Raw genomic sequence first — 18,872 nt, forward strand, 5'->3', positions numbered from 1 at the left:
GGCCCTCGTTCACGGGGCCCTATGGGCAGCTGCCCACTGCTGCCTGCTGGCCCCTCCCTGTCTCATGAGCACAGAGGGCACGAGCGTGACGCTGTCCCCTCTGAATCACACAAGATGCCTGGAGGTAACAGTCCAGTGTCCAAGTCACCTGTGGAAAAGGGGGTCACGTGTGCCGGGAAATGCACTGGGCTCGCCACTGGCACCGTGTGCGCCCGGGCACGGCCGCCTCCACCCGGGAGAGTCCCTTGCTACTACATCGTAATTAGGAAAAGGGCAGATGTCAAAGATGCGCACTGTGACGCTGCTTATGAAAAGGGACATCAGGACCGATGCGGCCGTCCCTTAACGAGCCGTGACTCACAGGCGACATGCTCACGCTGTGAAGCACTGGCCAGGGACCGACAGCCAGAGTGATCGGACAGTGTGCAGAACACGGGCGAGCGAGACGAGACACTCAGAACACCGAACTTTAATTTTATTGAATAAAATGCTTGTTTTGCAAACAGAATGAAGTACAACCTGAGAGTGAAGTGCAAGCGCCCCGCCGGCTGGACCACCATGTGGCCTCCAGGTGGGAGCCCCACAGACCCCGAGGCCCCAGGTGCTGCCACCCGCCACTCGCCCAGTCCACTGGGTGGGAGGCTGGCCCGTCGCAACCAGCTCAGCAGCCGGGAGCTACAACCCGCCGCTGCCTCCGTGGGGCACACCCACCTCATGAACGCTTCTCAAATGCTTGCCCCCAACATCGGGAACTGCCAACCAAACTACCCAAACAAGGCGTGAGCCAAGGAGCCCACAACGCCTCTCAGTGGAAACCCCCCCCCCGCCGCCCCAAGAACTTGGGGAACCTCCTTTTTCCATCCAGAAGAAGCTCTGCAACTTGCGCTGAACGGCTGTATGTCCACACCCGCTCCCCTGGGGCAATGGCCTGGCTCGGAAGGGCGGCTCAGCCCAGGCTACTGCCTGAGAGCTCAAGGAGCATCCTGGCCCCCCAGAAGGCATCGCTGGAGGCCGGGCTGTCAAGCCACTGCACCTGGAAAGCCAACTGAGCGTTACACACGCAGGCGCCCTCTGCCTGGCTCCCCACTCCCCTGGGACAGCCCTGCCCCACAGCGCCCCCCCCCCACCTCCCCTTCCCCTGCCATCCGGCCTCGAGGCCTCTGCGCCCATGTTCATTGCTGGCCTTCTGGTTCAGGAGCGAGGGAGGAAGCGTGCGTCACCTGCTGGAACGCCTCACCTGGCTGGGTGGCGGGGGCTCGCTCAGCTCCACAGCAGGCACAGGCACAGGGAAGGCAGATGTCAGCTCCGGGAGGCTGGAAAAAGGGCGTGTCAGAAAAGGGCTTGTCCCAAGGGGCACCCCGCCACCCCCGCCAGGAGCCCTTCCACGTGCCAGATGCTCAGAACCAGCCTCCTCCCTCGGGCCCTCAGGCGTGCAGGGTGCCGGAGGGGCCTGTGTGGCACCGAGCACAGGGCCCGGGCAGCTGACAGTGCAGCAGGGCAGGGTCCCAGGGACACTGGAAGAGAAGATCTCGCCGAAGGGACGGGACTGTGGTGTGAAGGAGACAAGAGGACCCCAGGGCCAAAACAGGGAGCAGCAGAGACGACAGGAAAGGTGACCAGAGCAGCTCCTACTGGCTGGCAACTGGCCGGCAACTGGCCGGCAGTTCCTCGGAACGGCGATCGCACCCACAGGCTGTGACCCAGGCACTGCACTCCCAGGTGCGTGCTGCCAGCAGACACGGAATGGGCAGACATGCACACAGGACACGTGCACGGGAACGCTTACCACTGCCCCAAACCTGGGGCTCCAAAGGCCCTTCGGGTGGTGGGCCCGCAAACCCGGACCCACCCGCACCCGGGGTGGGGCCCAGCAATGGGGAGACACGGCTGCTGGTCCGGGGAGCAGCAGGGCAAAGCTGGCCGCCAGGCCGGGCAGGATAAGCCAGGCCGTGCGTTACTCTACGATCTGACCTATGTGACACTCTGGAAAATGCAGCTGAAAAAAGCAGGTATTCGGTCCTAGGGGTGGTGGGGTGAGGTGAGGGCCCAACCTGCAAGGCTTGCAGCCTGAGCGCGTCAGAGCTTTGTGGGGGGGGTAAGTCGCCCTCAGAAAACTACCGCTTGGGTCGTCTATACACGTTGGTTTACTCATCAGTCACCCCCAGGGAAGCTGCTTTGAAAGTAAGAATCCAGGACGTCAGACGAGAACACGGATGGGCCGCGGCTGCGGTCCACGGGCGAGGCCCGCGGAGCCCCCGGGAAGGCACCTGCCCCAACGCGGCCTGGTCACCAGGGAAGAGCGTGCCCATCCACAGTCATAGTTTTCCCATCTGGCTGCTTCATAAGGAGCAGAGCCTGAGACTTGGGGGACTGTCCCCCCACCCCATGCCCTGTGTAATTCTGCCCTCGCTGGGGACCTGGCCTTCAGCTGCTCAGGGAGGCCCGGACCCTGGAGACCAGACCCTGGGGCAGTTCGCGGCTCCCTCCCCGGCAGAGGCCCCGACACCACTGTCCCGGCCCCACGGCCGAAGCGCACGGCGCCCAGGCTGCCCACAGCCCTCCCAAGCCCCTCGGAAACTACAATGTGGATATAAAATCAGGATCTTTTTCCTGCTCAGAAACTCTTGATGGCCTTTATCTGGGACGAACACGATGCCAAAACGAGGGTGCTGGGGCCCAGGGCCATCTCAGGGCAGACGCGCGTGCCCACTCCCAGATCTCCAGGTGCCCTTGCGCCCGGGATGAAACGCCCCCGTTCCGTCTGGCGGACCGGGGGTCCGTGGCCGTTCCCAGGAACCGGCAGCGAAGGACGCCACTGGCGCCGCTGCACGGGGCCTGCAGACTCACCTCTGGGGAAGGATGAGCTCCGCAGACTGCAGCAGGGGCTGTGCCAGCAGGAAGCTGCCTGCCTGCCCTTCTGCCGGGCCAGCGCTGCTGCCCGGACCCTCCTCCAGGTACGGCCGCTGGGGGTCTGCGCTGGGTGCGACGGCAAACCCTGCGCGGGAGCAAAGCCCACGACCTGATCAGGGAAGGAAGGGGCTGGGCTCCCGGGCAGCGCAGCCGGGACCTGCAGGACAGGGCCTCCAGTTAAGTGCTAATTTGAACATTTTTGGTTCAAACATAATAGATCAATGGGCTATTTCTCCTCCCTCCAAGAGAAGTAAAAAAGCCACAATCTCAGGACAAGGGGAAGGTCGTGGAGAGGCCACGGCAGGCGGTAACCTCCAGTTCTGCCAGCCTGGGCCACGCCACCATCCACGCGGCCCCTCATCTGAAAGGACGCCGGAGCACAGGTCAGGGCCACGTTCCCTGAGGAGCTTAAAGCGGGGAGGGGACCGTGAGGGACAGTGGGGCGACATTCTGGGGCTCAGGGGCTGGCAGGGAATTTGGCAACTTCCCAGTCCACACTGCCCATCCCAGGTGCTGGACGCAGAGTAGAGACCGGTTCCCCTCAATCCAGAAGGAGGTGGCTCAGCGACTGTTCCTCCACCCCTCGGCCTGGCTGGTGAACACTAACCAGGCTAACGTGAGTGTCGGGCGGCAGAAACAGAAGGACAGCAAGGGCGGAAAGGCCCATCTGATCAAACTGAAGAGCTGCAGGCCCTTCCTCCCTCTCTGCCCCTCAACCTTCTCTGTTCCGGGGCGAGCCAGGCCCTCAGCCCGACATTCTGCCCTCAGGTAACAAAGCACAGTTTTTGAAACTCCTAATTAGACACTCAGAGAAACAGAAAATACTGCATCTACAAAAAGCAACATAACCTATGAAAAAAGGAAAATTGAGATAAGGAAAGAAAGCTTGGCGTTCTCTTACAGTATCTATCAAAATAAAATATCAGAAGACAGAGTTTAAGAAACACACTCAAAAGCATATACAATAACAAAGAAAAGATGATACAAGAAACAAGGTAATAAAATAAGCATTTTAAGACTGATCCAGGATTCCAACAACCAAATAACATTTGCGCTCAAAAGAGAGAACTGAGAACACAGAGGGAAGAAATTATCAATCAAATAATATTACCAAAAATGTCCAGAGCTTAAAGGAGACCTTGTTTTCTTGTTTTAAATTCAAACACTGAACAGCAAAGTGAATAAAAAATACCTAGAACCATCACTGTGAAATTCAGCAACACAAAGATTTGGAGGACTTGTCTTGATGTTCTTAAAAACAAACAAACAAACAATCCTCCTTTTGCAGCTTTATCCATTCATAGTGGAGAGAATTTTAAACAAAAGGTAATAAATAAACTAAGGAAAAACCTCAAACTCACAGATACCGACCACAGAATGGCAGTTACCAGGGGAAGGGCGTGGGGGCGGGCAAACTGGGTAAAGGGATCAAACATGTGGTAGCAGGAGGCCGAGCGACAACTGCGTATACAGATGTGAAATTACGACAAAGTGCACCTGCAAATTATATAACTGTTACTAACAACGTTACCTCCATGAATTTAATCTTTTAGAAAACTCCAATAAAGGGATCACACGTGTCCTGCAAAGAAGTAACATCACAGCGACACGCGACTCATCAACAACACCGGCAGAGCGTCGGCTGCCTTCAGGTTTCTAACGGAAAAAGTATTTTAAACTCGGAGTTCTTTCCCTGCCAGGTTGTCAGTCAGACCTCAGGGGAGACTAAAGACAACTTGAGAACACTCATCAGAAAATTTATTTTGCAGTGATACTGCAGTTAATTGAAGACATTCTTGAACACAACCAATGAGACCTGTCATTCAGGACACGCTGGGGCAAACCCAGAGAAGCAATTCGGGGGGTTCTCGGTGCAGTGGCCGCCCCCCAGGCCCAGGGAGAAGACGCCACTGGGAGGGGCCCAGGGAGAAGGGGGTCCCGGCGGCAAGGTGTCCGAGGGGGCCCTGCAGGCACTGGGAAGACCGAAGGGTGTGGAAAAAGCAGGCAGTGTAAGAGTAACAGAAAGGCAATTAGAAACTCCAAAACACCAGGTAAGCAAACACAGAAGGCTCAGAAATTTGGGTGAAAGGCTGAGTTCACAGTGTCAGCATCTTCCTTACAAGGAGGGATGTCACAAGATGCTACTGTACCAATGGACAAAACACGAAGACGTGTCTAAGTGTATATTCGGAAGGTGTTTGTAACTACAATGATAATTAGGAGGAAACTAAGATAATGATATCTCTATCGCAGGGTGAAAGTGGGGAGGGGAAGGGTCTGGGAAGCTTCACCCTCCATCCGGCAGGTGCGGCAAGTGGTTGGGTGCACCTGAGTGGAGAGCCCAGAGCTGGCCGCCGCCTCATTTCATTTTTCCCTCTTTCCTCACTGTCTTTTTTTGTTTTGTGTGCATGTTTTGCTTTGACTAATAACATAAATGAGAAGTGTTAACTGAGATGCTGTGGGAAGAGCCTGTTTCAGGTGCATTGGTTCTGGGTCTTATAAATACGGGATTCGGCGTTTGTAAGTGGATCAAGTGGAAAGCCTGCCCCACCCCCCTACCGTCAGAGGGACCCCAACAGTTGCAGCCTCCGGTGCGGAAACTCCTCGTCCGTGTGGAGCAGACTCACCTGCGGGGCTGGGCTCCGCGAGGGGGGCGATGGGCACAGCCAGGGAAGCGTCTGCAGGGAGCATCACGAGGTCCAGCCTGGCGCTGTGGCCCAGCTGTCCGGTCTCAAAGGACACGTCCCTGGAGGACGCCAGTGCAAGGGACGTCAGCCACGACTTGGGGGCGGCCGAAGAGGGGTCCAGCATGTCGCCGCAGGCAGCCAGTGCATCGAGGCCAGCGTCAGGGCAGGCGGGGGGCAGAGTGGCAGGGTCGTGGCCAGGCCCCTCCTGGTACATCTCACCACCCTGCAGAGACCTGGGAAACACCGCGAACACCGTCCCTGGGTGGACGGAGGCCGGCTCAGGCCAGGGCTGCCGCTGACGGCGTGGGGCCCACCGCTCCCTAATCCCGCCGCCTTCACTGTTCTCCTTGCGGCTGCAAACTTTCTAGAAACACTAAAAAATATGATTATTGGAGACCTAACGTACGTGGGCAGTACATTTACAAGGACCTTCAACGAAGCGTTCTTCCACAATACTGAAAGCTGGACGTGATTAGCCAGGAGCCGAAGAGCTGGTTGATGCCCTGACGGTTGATGTTAAGGGGCTACAGGTGACAACAGCGCAAAGGGTTGACGTTCCGCAGATGCCCCGTGTCCTAGATGACGCTCCCGGGCTTATGTGCACAGCCCCCACCCCAGCAACCTTCGTAAGAACCCGCGTGGCAGGTCCTACACTCCCCACGTCCCCACGGGGGAGGGAGGTGGGGCAGGGGCGTCACAGGAGAGCGGTCTCGGCCTGCGCGGCAGGCGCCAGGCCCGGCCGCTGTCCCTGGTGCGCAGCAGCAGCTCAGCAGTGCTGGCTGTCACGAACTCAAGGAAACACAAGCCAAACAAAATACCAGAAACAGACCAACGACGACAGCTGGGTCTGCCTTCAGGCCATGTTTGCGTATTTTTCTCCCTACGTCTGTTTTCCCATCCTCCACTGTGTACGGGAAGCCAGGCTGAGTCAGTCACCCGTGAACTGTGCGGACCTGGGTCCCTTGCCAGCGGCTCCCCACCCCTGGGGTCGCAGCTGCCACTGACCTGGTCCCAGTCTTGGCCCCCCATTCCCATGCCCACTCCGGGCCGGGTCTCCTGCTGAGGGTAGGGGAGCTGAGGAGGGACTTCCCCAGCCTGTGGGGACGGCAGTACCTGGGAGTCAGTGGTTTTGGCATTGTCTCGTCTCCGGAAAAGTCAGAGGCCAGGGCCAGAGGCTCCCACAGGCCGTGGGTGGCCGCCAGGGACCGCGCATGCTCGCTTTCCTCACCTGTCGAAAGCCGATCAGATAGGATGGGAGGCTGGTTGAAGTTCAAGTTCCAGCCTCCTTCCCAGCAGGTCAACATCAGCCTGGCTGGCTGGAAAGGCTGTAACCCCCGAGTCACCCGATATTCCCTGTCCCCTGATTCATCTTTGGTCTGAACGACAATCCGAAATTAAGACGCCCTGCATCCTGGTGCGTGGCTCACTTCCCGAGGGACTCGACCCTGGGCCTGGCAAAACGGCGGCAGCCCCTCCTGACCCTCAGCCTCAACGTCCTCGCTCCTAAGGGTGAAGTCCGGCCGCGCAGGTCGGGGCACGGCGTCCCCGGAGACCGTACCCGGGCCGGGCCCTGACAGCGGGTGCAGTGACCAGGCGTCCGCCCCAACCACCACTCACCTGACCACTGAGGCCAGTGCACACACCCGAAGCCGGGGTGGCAGTGGCGTGAGGGCTGCAAGGGGTCCTCGGCCGTGTCCCCCGCCGGCTCCGTGCACTGCAGACCGGCCCTCTGGCGCCGCCGGTAATTGGCGAACCAGTTGTAGACCTGCTCTACCGTCAGGCTGGTCTCCGCGGCCAGGATCTCCTGCCGGAAACGAGCCTCAAGCCCTGCTTCCGCCCGCGCCGTCACGGTGCGCGGCAGGGGGTGCGGGGGCAGCCCGGGTTCCGTCCTCGCTCACGCCGCGGCCCCCCGACGGCCATCCAGAGCCGGGAAGACTCGGGAAGGACCCGGAGACCTCGAACCCCCGCGTCCGGAACCAACCACGGCCCCTTGGGAAGCACGACCACCCCCGACCCGCACCCTTTGCTTCTTCAGGGGCCGGCTCGAAATTCAGCCGAGGTAGGCGGGGTAATCAATGGGGCGCCCCTTCCAATTGGACGTGGAAAGAAACAGCGGACCAATCACAGGAGAGCCCTGCCGGTGGACCGCTGAAAGCAGCGGAAAGAGCAACCACTGGAAGAGCCCTGACGACTGGATCGGGGGACGCGAGCGCACAGCTAAAGCCCTGCTAATTGGACAAGAAACAGGGTGGGCGGGGCAAGCATCAGCAGAACCCTCTTGATTGGACAAGCTCCGGAAGTGGGCAGAGCGACCGCGTGGAAGACGTTTGCTGATTTAAGGAGGGAAATTAGACCAACACAGCAGATCCTTGACTGTGGACGGAGAAGCCAAGCGGCGGAGGACGCAGGGCCCCATTCTGAGCAGCGGGCAGCTACCCCCCCGCCGCGCCCCCGCTGGAAGCTCCATGAAGGCAGAGATTCAACACCCTCACTCGGTACCTCGTGTCTGGCCAAAGCAGGTGTGGCTCAGGGAGCATCTGTTGGAGCCACAGGCGACCTCACAGGAGAAAACTAAACCCTCCACGAGTGCAGGCTGGGCCGTCAGGGGCTACCAGACAATGCGCTCCGGTCCCCAGGACAGGTCAAGGAGAACCGGAGACCACCAGCGCCCTGGGAAGACGGGTCCCCTAAGGGCGGGGTGTCACCTAAGGTGAAGATCGGCTAAGGGGAGGGTAGTCTGGCCTAACTCTCATGGGCTCTTACCCGCTCATCCTTGCTGGGGCTGCTGCTCACAGCCAAGGCGAAGTCATGCAACTTCTGGCGAACCTCTCTAGGGAAGTTCCTGCTCTTCAGGCCCTCAGGGCAGAGGGAGGGTGGTGGTGGGTTCCTGGGTGAGGACAGTGAGGAGGTGGTTACAGACATCCCTGCTGGATACACCTCAAGTGCTGCAGAACCCTGGGCACCCCTGCAATTCGTCTCCTCTCCCCGGCCATGCCTTGCCCGTCGCTGCTGCAAAGTCCCAGGGGCTAATACCCTGGAGGAGGAAGGGGCTCGCCTGGCTGGCACCCTGCTCCACACGTTCCCAGAGGCCTCCCCACTCAGTGGAATGCCAGTGCTGACAGATGGCCAGTGAACTGAAGCTGGATAATGAGGATACTGAGCTTGGTTATGCTTCGCTGTTGTGTAAATTTGAATTTTTGGAAAAGAAAATAGTGACATATAAACAAACAGTACCTGTCTGTGCAAGACTTCATATCCAAACACCAATTGAACAAATCCCCACAGATGTCAAAAAAAATCCCTCGCGTTCACCCCAGAGCAGAAGAGGAGCTGGATCTGCCGCTCCCCGAGTCTTCCCTTCCCCCATTCTGTGCGTGCTGGTGAGAAACCACCCTTTTCCAGACACTCAAGCCGAGAGCACTGCAGTCCCGCTTTATTCTTTCTTTTCCTCCTCCAATACACCCAAGCCATCAGCAAATCCTCCAAAATCTATCTTCACACAACCCTTTCTTCAGCCACTGCCAGAGAATCCAAGAACAGCCTGCCTCTGCTCCTGCACTGACCACCTGCTGCACCTCCAGTGCCGCCCCCTCCTTCTGCCCGACGTCCACGTGCTCAGGTCCCTCCTCCAAGGACTGGACCGGCCTGCACTGCAGCCCCTCCCCACGGTGAAGAACAGCGTGTCCCAGTCCTCCTCTGAAGGCCTTCTGTCCAGCATTCCTCCCTCGCTCTGAGTTTTAGGGTGCACTTGGTTTTGGTTTCCTTGCCTGCTGTCCGCCGCCCACACCCAAGGTCAGCTCTGGGAGAGCAAAGCCCAGTCTCCATCCCCGGCACCTCCAATCTCCCGGCCATGAGGAGCCTCTTCACAAACACCACCCAGTGGTCCCAAATCATTCACTCTACCGAGCTGCACCCTGGCAGGCCACTGACATCAAAATGGAGGGACACAACCGCACCCCTGAAGACCTCGGGGCTCATGAACTCCCGGGTTTGAGGACGTATTTCTCCCTACTTGGTGGGAAGCAAGAAAACATTCTCTCTGGTACAAGAGGAATCCACCTCTCCTGGTAACCAGGCCACATGGCTCAGGAGTCCCGGCGCTTGGGCTGCCAGGAGCACAGTGGCCCACAGACCAGCAGGGAGCCACTCCTTCTCCCCTGCTGGCAGAGCTGGGGATGTACCCCCGTGGCCAACTGAGCAGATGGAGGCTGGGGCTACGTAGGGCACATCGGCCGGTAATGAACCTGATTGAACCTTTTTACCGGGTGCTTCATCTGACCCTCCCTGCCCTCATCACCCTGCCTGTTTCACCCAACCCCTCCTGCGGCTTTGGGCGGCACATCCCGCAGGAGCCCCGGGGAAGGAGCACAGGCAAGGCCCGCTGGCGTACCTCTTCCTGCAGCGGAACTTCTGCACTGGGCTCAGTGTGGCCACGCCCAGCCTCTTCATGGCCAGACGGTAGTGGATGTCATTCCAAAGCTGCACCAGCTCCTGGCTGCCTCCTGGCACACGGCACCCCTGCCAAGAAGAGCCTGGTGAGACCTGGCCACCCTCGCCCACCTGGAGCACTGCCATTGACCTGGCCTGACCCCTGGGAAAGAGCTCCTCACTGATGCGTGGCCAGATGGCCAGGGCTCTGCTCGCGACTAGGTGCAGTGCTGTGTCCCCGGTGGCCCATCTGGTCACCCATTCACATCAGCACCTCAACCCTCCCACAAAGCACAAAGGTGAGCACAGCGCTCAGTCACTCCTCGCAGGTGAGGAGCACGAGGCAAAGGGCAGGCAGGTGAGTGGCCGACGGCCACATGAGAGGCAGAGAGCTGTGGTAGGACCACACTGTCAGAGTTGAGGTTCCAAAGCTTGACCCGCATCTTATGTGAAAGGCTTTCTCCCTCCAGCAGGCTGGCTCCTCAGTCCTCAGCGAGTGTACTCTGAGCTGAGTGGGAGCAAGAGGTCCTAGCCTCTTCACGCAACCAGACTCTGCAGGTGGCCAAGGACGTATGGCATTGGCCTGCCCAGACACCTTGGTTAGGGTGTGTCTCGCGCCTTTAACTTCGGTGTTCTCAGGACCGTTTTGGCGAGGGAGGTGTGGAGAGCTGGAAACTGAGCCCCTCCTATGTCCCAGGTGTGATGCTGGGTGTCATCGACCCTGTAACAAGAAAGGAGCAGCCCCTCCCTCATGGGGCCCACTGTGCAGCGAGGGGAGGCAGAAGAGGCACAAACTGACCAGGAATTCTAATTAAGACCCAGGGAAGGCATCAGCGGGTAGAACGGGGGGGGGGGGCGCACTGGGGGGTAAAGGGGTTATTCCCTAGACAAGGTGACATTTATTTTTCTTTTTTGTAATTTTTTTTTTTGCATGGCTTTTAGAGAGGACAGGAGAGAGAGGAATACCGATTCAAGAGAGCAGCGTCCACCAGTTACCTCCTGTACACACTGGCTGGGTGACTGTACCCACCTAGACTGGGCGTCAGACCCACAGCCTAGGGGTACACCCTGACTGGCAAGAGAACCCACAACCTTTCTGTTACTGGAGGACACTCCAACCAACTGAGCCACACTGGCCAGGGCCAGACGGGGTGACATTTAAGGCAGAAACCAGGAAGGGGGGAAGGCACCAGCCTCTGGCGGACGGCACGTCATGTGCACAGGTTCTGGGACAAAGAAATATCTTGGGAATTCTAGGACCAGCGAGGAAGGCAGCATGGCCGCTGTGGAGGAGGCCGGGACAGAGTGGAGACAAGGTGGAGAGCAGGCAGGTGCAGCCCCCAGGCCCCCTGGGGCCGCTGCCCTGGACACACATGGTCCCACCTGCAGTCTTACAACTTCTTCCGGCCGCTGCGTGAAGACAGTTCAAGGGGCCGGGGGACGCCCTGTGGCTGGGAGGGCAGGGAGAGGAAATACAAAGAACTGGGGAAAAGTCAATATCTTTAAAGTAAACCCAGCATGAATTATGCATGGACTGTAATGTGGGGTCAAACAGGGAAAGACAGGCCCTCACGTCCCTCGCTAAACCCTGCGAGCAGTTTGTATTTTGGAATTCAGAATTCCTCAGGTTTTACCAAGTAACACAGGCATGCGCTGTACAATGTGGACCCACATAGTCTGGGGCAGGCAGCGTCCTGCAATCAAGTATGTCAATATTTAGACAGCAAAATGCACCACTGTCCTAGTAAGTGGATAAATGAAGGCCATAGCCCCAACCCGCATAGCTCGGTTGGGCAGCGTTCCGCAGAGCAAAAGGTCACCGGTTCCATTTCTGGTCAGGGCACAGGTCTGGACTGAGGGCTGGGTCCCTGGTCGGGATGCATATGAGAGTCAACCAGTTGATGTTTCCCTCTCGTTCTCTCTACCTTCCCCTCTCTCTAAATGTGATAAAACCTTTTTCTTAAGACCATAAATTCCTTCAGATCAATGCAGATTAGTTTTCGAGGCCAAACGACTTGAGGTTCCCAGTATCACTGGATGAATGACAAAAAGATTTTTGGTTTCAGAGGTCTCGACTGCAGACCTTCAGCTACCAGACTGAGATCCTGGGTCTGCCTGACTGCCGGGCTCAGTAACTGGCAGGCCGGCCCTCCAAGCCAGGACCACCACTCAATAAGGACTCGATAAATGGACCGTTTTTCCTCTGGCCCCCACACTATTTAGAACTTAGCGCAGTGGGAGTGGACACAGCACCTCTCCCCAGGTCCTTGCTGACCTCCGGGCACACCGCCCTGCGCCCCTCTCTGCACCGTCCCCCCGGCCCAAACCAGTCCTACCTCCAGCAGCCGGCAGGCAGCCTGGTGCTGCTCCTGCTGGGCCAGCATGCGGGCGCACGCCAGGGCCACATCCTCGTTGTCCAGCAGGTACAGGCGGAGCTGGCTGTCCAACACAGCTGTGACCAAGGGCTGCATCTGGGCAGGATCGTCCTGGAGGTCCCGGAATAGCCTGCCGGCGAGGGTCATCAGCTCCTCCAGAGGTGGGCTGGTGTCCCCACACCCCCTCAGCATCTTCAAGAAACTCTGCATCCTGTGTTCGGCTGTGCCCCTCTGTAAACAAGGAGACAGTCAGGACAATGGCTAGTGCTGACGACAGGCTGATTGTGCATCAGTCCTCAGACTGACTCGGAGAGGCCCCTCCTGCCACAGGTACTTGCAAGGTGGCAATGAGAGCTTACCTGACAAAAGGCAGAAGGGACCCGACTGTGGCAGTTCCTCTCAGTCCCCCGGCTGTGCACCCCTCCTGAGCCCGGTGCTGTCACTCACTCCTCTGCACCCTCCGTCTGTCCCCCAGTGGCCCGCACACAGGCCCCGCCCTGGTCCTCGGACCACCCTGTTTCTACCTGTCCTTAGCCACACAGTAATGGTGTTTGGTTTCATTCCTCCTCTGGACTCAGTGGGGCGGGGGCCCTGAGCATGGAGGTCATCAGACTTGCCCAGCATCTGCCAGACGGACGCCAAGTCCTCTGCCAGACCTTAGAGGCTTCCTGGGCCAGGGGCTGGGTAGAGGCCATTTACATTCTGCAAAGAGGAGCCGCGGGCCCGCAGGGTTTAACTCTTTTGAATTTTTTTTTTAAACTCCAACTTACTATTTGAAAAGCACAAAGATTTAAAGGTTGCCCTCATCACACAAATTTTAAACACTTAAAAAAAAAAAACACTCTACACAATGGAATACACCTTGCTAGGCCTCCTTGTGCCGGCTAAGGCCGGAACTGGCTCCCTCGCCCTCCCAGCTGCATTCAGTGGAGGCACCGAGGACAAGGGGCTGAGACCTGAGTAACCCTGGTCCCAGGAGGCTGACGTCAGCGCCCGAGCGAAGAGAACTGACCCATTACATCCCAAACCCCACTCTGCAGCCCCCACCCACTCTGCAGCCCCCACCCTGTAAACTAGACCAGGTGGATTTGAAGGCTTTGTTTCTTTTCGTACAAAAACATGTCTATTACACCTATTTAAAAAAAATATTTTGTTTATTTTTAGATAGAGGGGAAGGGAGGAAGAGAAACATCAACATGTGAGAGAAACATCGATTGGTTGCCCTTTGCACCACCTGGCCCTTAACCCAGGCAGGCGCCCTCGCCGGGAATGGAACTAGCAACCGTTCAGTGCGCAAGCTGGCGCCCAATCCACTGAACACCACCGGCCGGGGCCACACGCCTGTTTCTAACAGCACAGAGGGACTGCTTATCCGGCGAGTACCACAGACATTTCCTGGCGCATACGCCTGGTCCTGCAAAGTATCCCACGAAAGGAGGGGCTCCAACTTGTTCAAGGCTTTTGCAGCCTTGCACGTTTAGGCAACTTGCCAGTGACTGCTTTCCACAGGTAAGACCTTATTTCTGCGGACCAGACTCCTGGGGACCAAGTTAACAGGAGGTGCTGTGGGACATATAAACTTTTAACAAATGCTCTCGACCTTTCCACTGAGGTCGTGAAAAATCTGCGCGCCCTGCCGCCCCGTCCTCCGGGCTCCACGGCCGCCTGCCCACCCGCGGATGCGCTCTCACCTACGCCGCCACTTTCCCCGGTCCTGATTCGGGGCCGTGCGATTCACCCCGCCTGGATGGGCAGGAGGCCCAGGTCCCATGTCCCTGAGGGAGCCAAGGGTGCAGGGGTTCGACGGGGACAGGAAGGTTCAAGACCCGGGCTTCTTCCAGCGCTGACCCAACGGGCTCCAGGAGGGGCGGGAAGGAGGCGAAAGGGCGGGCTCCTGAGGACGGGACCCGGACCCTGAAGGTACCCGGCCCTGAGAGGGGATGGAGCGGAGGGGAGGAGGGGAGGAGGGGAGGCGGCTGTGCCCGGAGGCCTGACCCCTACATCCCTCTGGGTAGGACCCGACGCCACGTACCTTTCACCGCGCGCTGCTCGTCGCGGAAGCCGAGTCTTGCCCTGCTGCATCCGCCCCGGGACGCGGGCCCCCTCGGTCCACCCCCGGCCCACTTCCGCGCTCTCCCGGCGCGCACGTGCTCCTCCCGCAGCTGCGGAGAGGCGCCGCGGCGGCGCCCGGGTGGTGCAGGAGGTGCAGTCGCTACAAAGTATCGAGCCTGCGGCCAATCCGAACGAGGGCCCCGCCTGACTCCCCCTGTTACCGGGGTCCGCGCAGTCCAGGGGGCGCCAAGAGATTCTGGTGTTCGGAGGCGCCATCGAACCTGGCCCTCCAAGTCCTCAGCTCTTGGGCGGAGCAGACGGCTCCTGGGGGCTGCGGCGGAGGCGAGGGCGCCACCGCTCCCACTCACCAGAGGCGGGGGCAGGAGGAAGCGGTGACCCTTGGCTGACCCCAGGCCACCTGTTTAGGTGGACCGAGGAGCCAAGCCCTGCAGGGATCGCTCCCTGGACCCGTGGGACCCAAGGACTCAGGGCGGGAGCAGAGACCTGCGGGCCGCGGGGCTCGCGGTTCAGGAGGGGGCTCCATGAGCCGGGCCCGAGGGGCACCGGGAAGAGCCCCGAGCGAACCTGATGCCGCGCCCGGGCTGACCTCCGCGTGATCCCGAGCGTCGGGCAGCGCGCCTTGGGGACATCTCCACGAGGGCGGAGGGCGGGGTCCGGGCGCTCGCTGACCCTGGCCGAGTCGGTGGGAATCCCTGAGCTGCTGACGTCCTGGTCAGACTCGGCCTTCGGCGCAGTTCACACTTTGCGAGCTGCCCTCCCCAGCGTGTTCCAGAAACGAGAGAGGAAGGCTGCGAGTTGGCCCTTAAAGGGTGGTCAAGGTCTGACTGGAAAGAAAAAAAAATATCTGGCTGCAAAGCTTATGCAAAAGACTTCGGCAAAAAGACATTTCAGCGTTTGCTGAAGAAAGTCTGGGGCCAATCTAAGCGGCTGGCGGAAGATTTGCTAACTAATCACACTTACTGCTGACGGCCGGTGGGGACCGCGACGCGTCGTACAATAAAAATGGCGCTTACGAGACAGTGTGAGTGATGGGAGCCCATTTGAAAAGTACAGACATAAAATGTTGAATCCTGATTGACCCTGGGAGATAGAATTATGTTTATTAGGCATTTTGATTTTTTTCTTATTCATGTTTTCTAACTTTTATAAAAAGATACTTTGTTTTTCTGTTTCGAGTCTCTCCAAGGCGTGGAAAAAGAAAACAGCAAACGGGGTTGGGGGAGGCGAACCCGAGGGACCCAGTACGAGGAGGGGCGCGGAGAGACGTTGCCTGCAGCAACACCCTCCTCCCCGGCGTCTGCGGGAAACGCCTTCCGGCCACGGAAGCAGAGCCCCTTCTCGGAGCCACGCCACGTCTCCAAGGGGGCCAGTCCGGGTCGCTCTCTGAACTCTTTGAACCTCAGTCCAGTCAATGGACCCTGGAATATCCAAGTACCGAAGAAACAGCAGGTAAGTTTGCTTTCGAATGCGCTCTGTGCTAATGACCCGTTAGACAGCATAGTACGAGAGCAAAGGCAGCTTGTTATTTACAGCTCGCCTGGGTTCATGACCTTTCCTTGCAAGATTAGGCCCCTATTAAAACGGAAGCTTAGGAAGACTTTGTCCTCATTGAGGACGCTTGCGAATATCAAGAGCTCTGTGCTGAAGCGAGGAATGCAGGCTTTCCGTCCGAGAGTGAGAGGAGGCCACCTAACGATGGGGGGCCTCTGAAGTGTTTCAGTATTCACTGGACTGTTTCTTCGTTAATAACAAGGGAAGGGGTCGCTAGCTCAGGGTGGGGTCGGAGGCTCACATAAGACAATGTTTGTAAACATCTTATCTGGGACATTCAGTGTTCAGCAAATGCCAAACAAAAAAATGGCTAACAACAATGAATTAGGGTCATAAAATACATTGACTTACAGTTAATAACGTCAAATTATCATATGAGGTATGGGATTTATCTTTAGTTTTAGGATGTTTTGCTTTGAATAAATTCAAGTTTAATTTCAGTAACTTTTTTCTATGTCTCTGGACTAGGTTTTTCTCCTTTATTTTGGTGTTGTGGTGGAATAGTGGTTTTTTTAGTTAAATCATATTTGCATGGATGGAATAAGCCACATGATCATCATATAATTTTTACACATCACTAGATTCAGTCTGCCTTTTTGTTTAGGATTTTTGCATCTATGTTTATGAAAGAGATACATCTACATTTTTGTTTTTTCAATGTGTTTGTCTCATTTTGTCACCAGTTATGCTGGTCTAAGTAAAACTATCGGGAAGGATTGTTTTACTTTTCCTAATCTCTGGAAATTTTTATAGGATTGGAATTATTTCTTCTTTAACTGTCAGGAAGGATTCACTAAGGAAGGCATCCAGGCTTCACGCTTTCATTGTGGAAATTTTCAATTTTGTATTCAACTTTTCTTTTTCTCGCTCTTAGGTTTTTTCCCCAAGAAATTTGTCCATATCATCTAAATTGTTGAAAGTTTTTGCCTACTATGTAACTCTTTTACCTTTTAAAAAACTTTTCATTTTTAGAGTGGGAGAGAAACATCAACATGATGCATAATGAAAACTAGTGTATGATCTGCGTTTGATTATTATGGAATTGCCTTGGCTCTACTTTGTGGATGGCATTACTCAGTTCATCTATATAACCTTCCTGAAATTTGGTGTCCCAGTTACTGAGAAATAAATGTGCCCAACTAAAATGACAGAGTATATTCCTTTCAGCTCAGTTTTTGTATGGCTTTGAAGTGTCACGGTTCAGTGCATGCACATTTAGGATTTCTTCGGTGAAATGATGCCTTCATAATTATGGATAATCTCTTTACTCCTGATTTGTTGCCCTGGGTATATACTTCTGTTGAAGGGTGCTTATTTTCTAACGGCAGCTGTTAAGATTGGGTGAGGCGGATTCAGTCTCTCCTGTGTTTAAGCTCGCCTGAGCTTCATTGCAGCTCTGGGTTGGATTTACATCACAACTTCTTTCAACCATTTTGATGGCAGGATCAGGATGTTTCCCTCAGTAGACCCTGGGATCTGAACGTGGAAATGTTTGAGATCAGCTTGTGCTCACAGCAGAACTGCCAGCTTTCAGAGAGTGTGAAATAACCTCCTTGCCTCACACTGCGTGCTTTCTGGGATGCAGAGGTCCCCTTGCTTTCCAGTTTTCTGGCCGCTAACCCCCCGCCCTGTGAAGGCCTAGGATGCCTTGGAGGAGAGTCAGCTCTCCTCGCCCCTCTCCCATGTCTTCAAGTTCCAAGTCCCGAGTGCCTTGGTGTGGTTTCCGTTCACAGGGGAGGGCGCCAGGGAAGGGCGTTCTTTCCCCATCCTTCAGCCTCAAAGTGGGCTTCTCACGGGTGTCTTCCAGTTGTTGCACTGTCCGCTCTCCTGCCTCCGCATAGCCTCTGCCTTGCACTTAGGAGAGGACCTCAGCACAGTCCTTTCTTTGCTTTCTCTGCCAGCAGCACATTGTCACACTGTCTCCAGGGGTTTCATGATGTGCCATGGGAAAGAGCTGCCTGGAAACGCCCCTGTGGTGGGGTTCCCGGGGAGTCTGGGCTGTCAGGCCAGTCCACAGGCCACTGTGCCCAGTGTGGTGTCCCCTCCCCTCTGCAGGACCCCTCCTCTTGCTGCAGCCGCACCAAGGATGAGAGCAGCAACACTTTCATTTTTCTGACAGCGTAATTTGTTTTTTTTTACGACTTCAGTGCCCTACTGTATTTTTTCCGTTACCACTCGGCCCCCTTATACTCCGCCTCCTCCCCAGGCCCCGCCCCGTTGTCCATGTGTGTGAGCCCTTCGTCCTCAGTCCCTCCAGCCCCTAACCTCTGCCTGCCCTTGGCTGTCATCCTCCTCCCTTTCTGTCTCTATTTTGCTTTAGTTCAGTTTATTAAATTCCTCATATGAGTGAAATCATACGGTATTTGTCTTTCTCTGCCTTATTTCCATTAGTACAATCTTCTCCAGGTCCATCCATACTGTTGCAAAGAGTCCAACTTTTTCTTATATAGAATGTTCCTGACTTTGTACTGTTTTGTTCACTTGCGGTTCTGTTGTTTCTTGACTTTGTGGCTTACCCAGTTTATTGAACCAGAACACAACTGCTTGGGATAAAATTAGAAATTTAGAAATATTTTTGTTTCTGCCCTAATCCCTAATTCTTTTATAACTTTTTGTTTTCACACCTTGGCTAGAACTTCCATTACAATGTTCAATAAAAGTAATAAGCATCCTTGTAATTTTCTTAAGGGTACGCCTGTAGTTTTACCATCACACATGGCATGAAGTCATTTTTGCGCACACACTCCTTGAAGGAATTAAAGGGGTTCATTTCCCGTCCTAATTTTAAAATATCTGTAGGTATTAAATTACATAAAATGATATATCTATACATATTGAGATAATAGTA

At 56.2% G+C, this 18,872-nt stretch overlaps 1 protein-coding gene across 2 annotated transcripts; it reads right to left on the reverse strand.

Moving 5' to 3' along the window:
• Positions 1-946: 946 nt before the first annotated feature.
• On the reverse strand, positions 947-12,610 carry ANHX (anomalous homeobox). Of its 2 annotated transcripts, XM_054594200.1 has the most exons (9): positions 12,362-12,610; positions 9,988-10,115; positions 8,361-8,484; positions 7,215-7,401; positions 6,711-6,825; positions 5,538-5,830; positions 2,848-2,995; positions 1,238-1,313; positions 947-1,033 (listed from the first exon to the last, which is right to left on the reverse strand). In XM_054594200.1, the coding sequence occupies exons 1-9, from the start codon at positions 12,608-12,610 to the stop codon at positions 947-949; spliced, it is 1,407 nt and encodes a 468-aa protein (XP_054450175.1). The 2 variants fall into 2 exon arrangements, with proteins under 2 accessions (XP_054450175.1, XP_054450176.1); XM_054594201.1 differs by lacking the exon at positions 5,538-5,830 and having other exon boundaries at positions 2,848-2,976.
• Between the last annotated feature and the right edge of the window lie 6,262 nt (positions 12,611-18,872).

Source organism: Pteronotus mesoamericanus, unplaced genomic scaffold (genome assembly GCF_021234165.1).
Source record: "Pteronotus mesoamericanus isolate MK-2021 breed Mesoamerican mustached bat unplaced genomic scaffold, CSHL_Meso_final scaffold_507, whole genome shotgun sequence".
Taxonomy (NCBI): Eukaryota; Metazoa; Chordata; class Mammalia; order Chiroptera; family Mormoopidae; genus Pteronotus; species Pteronotus mesoamericanus.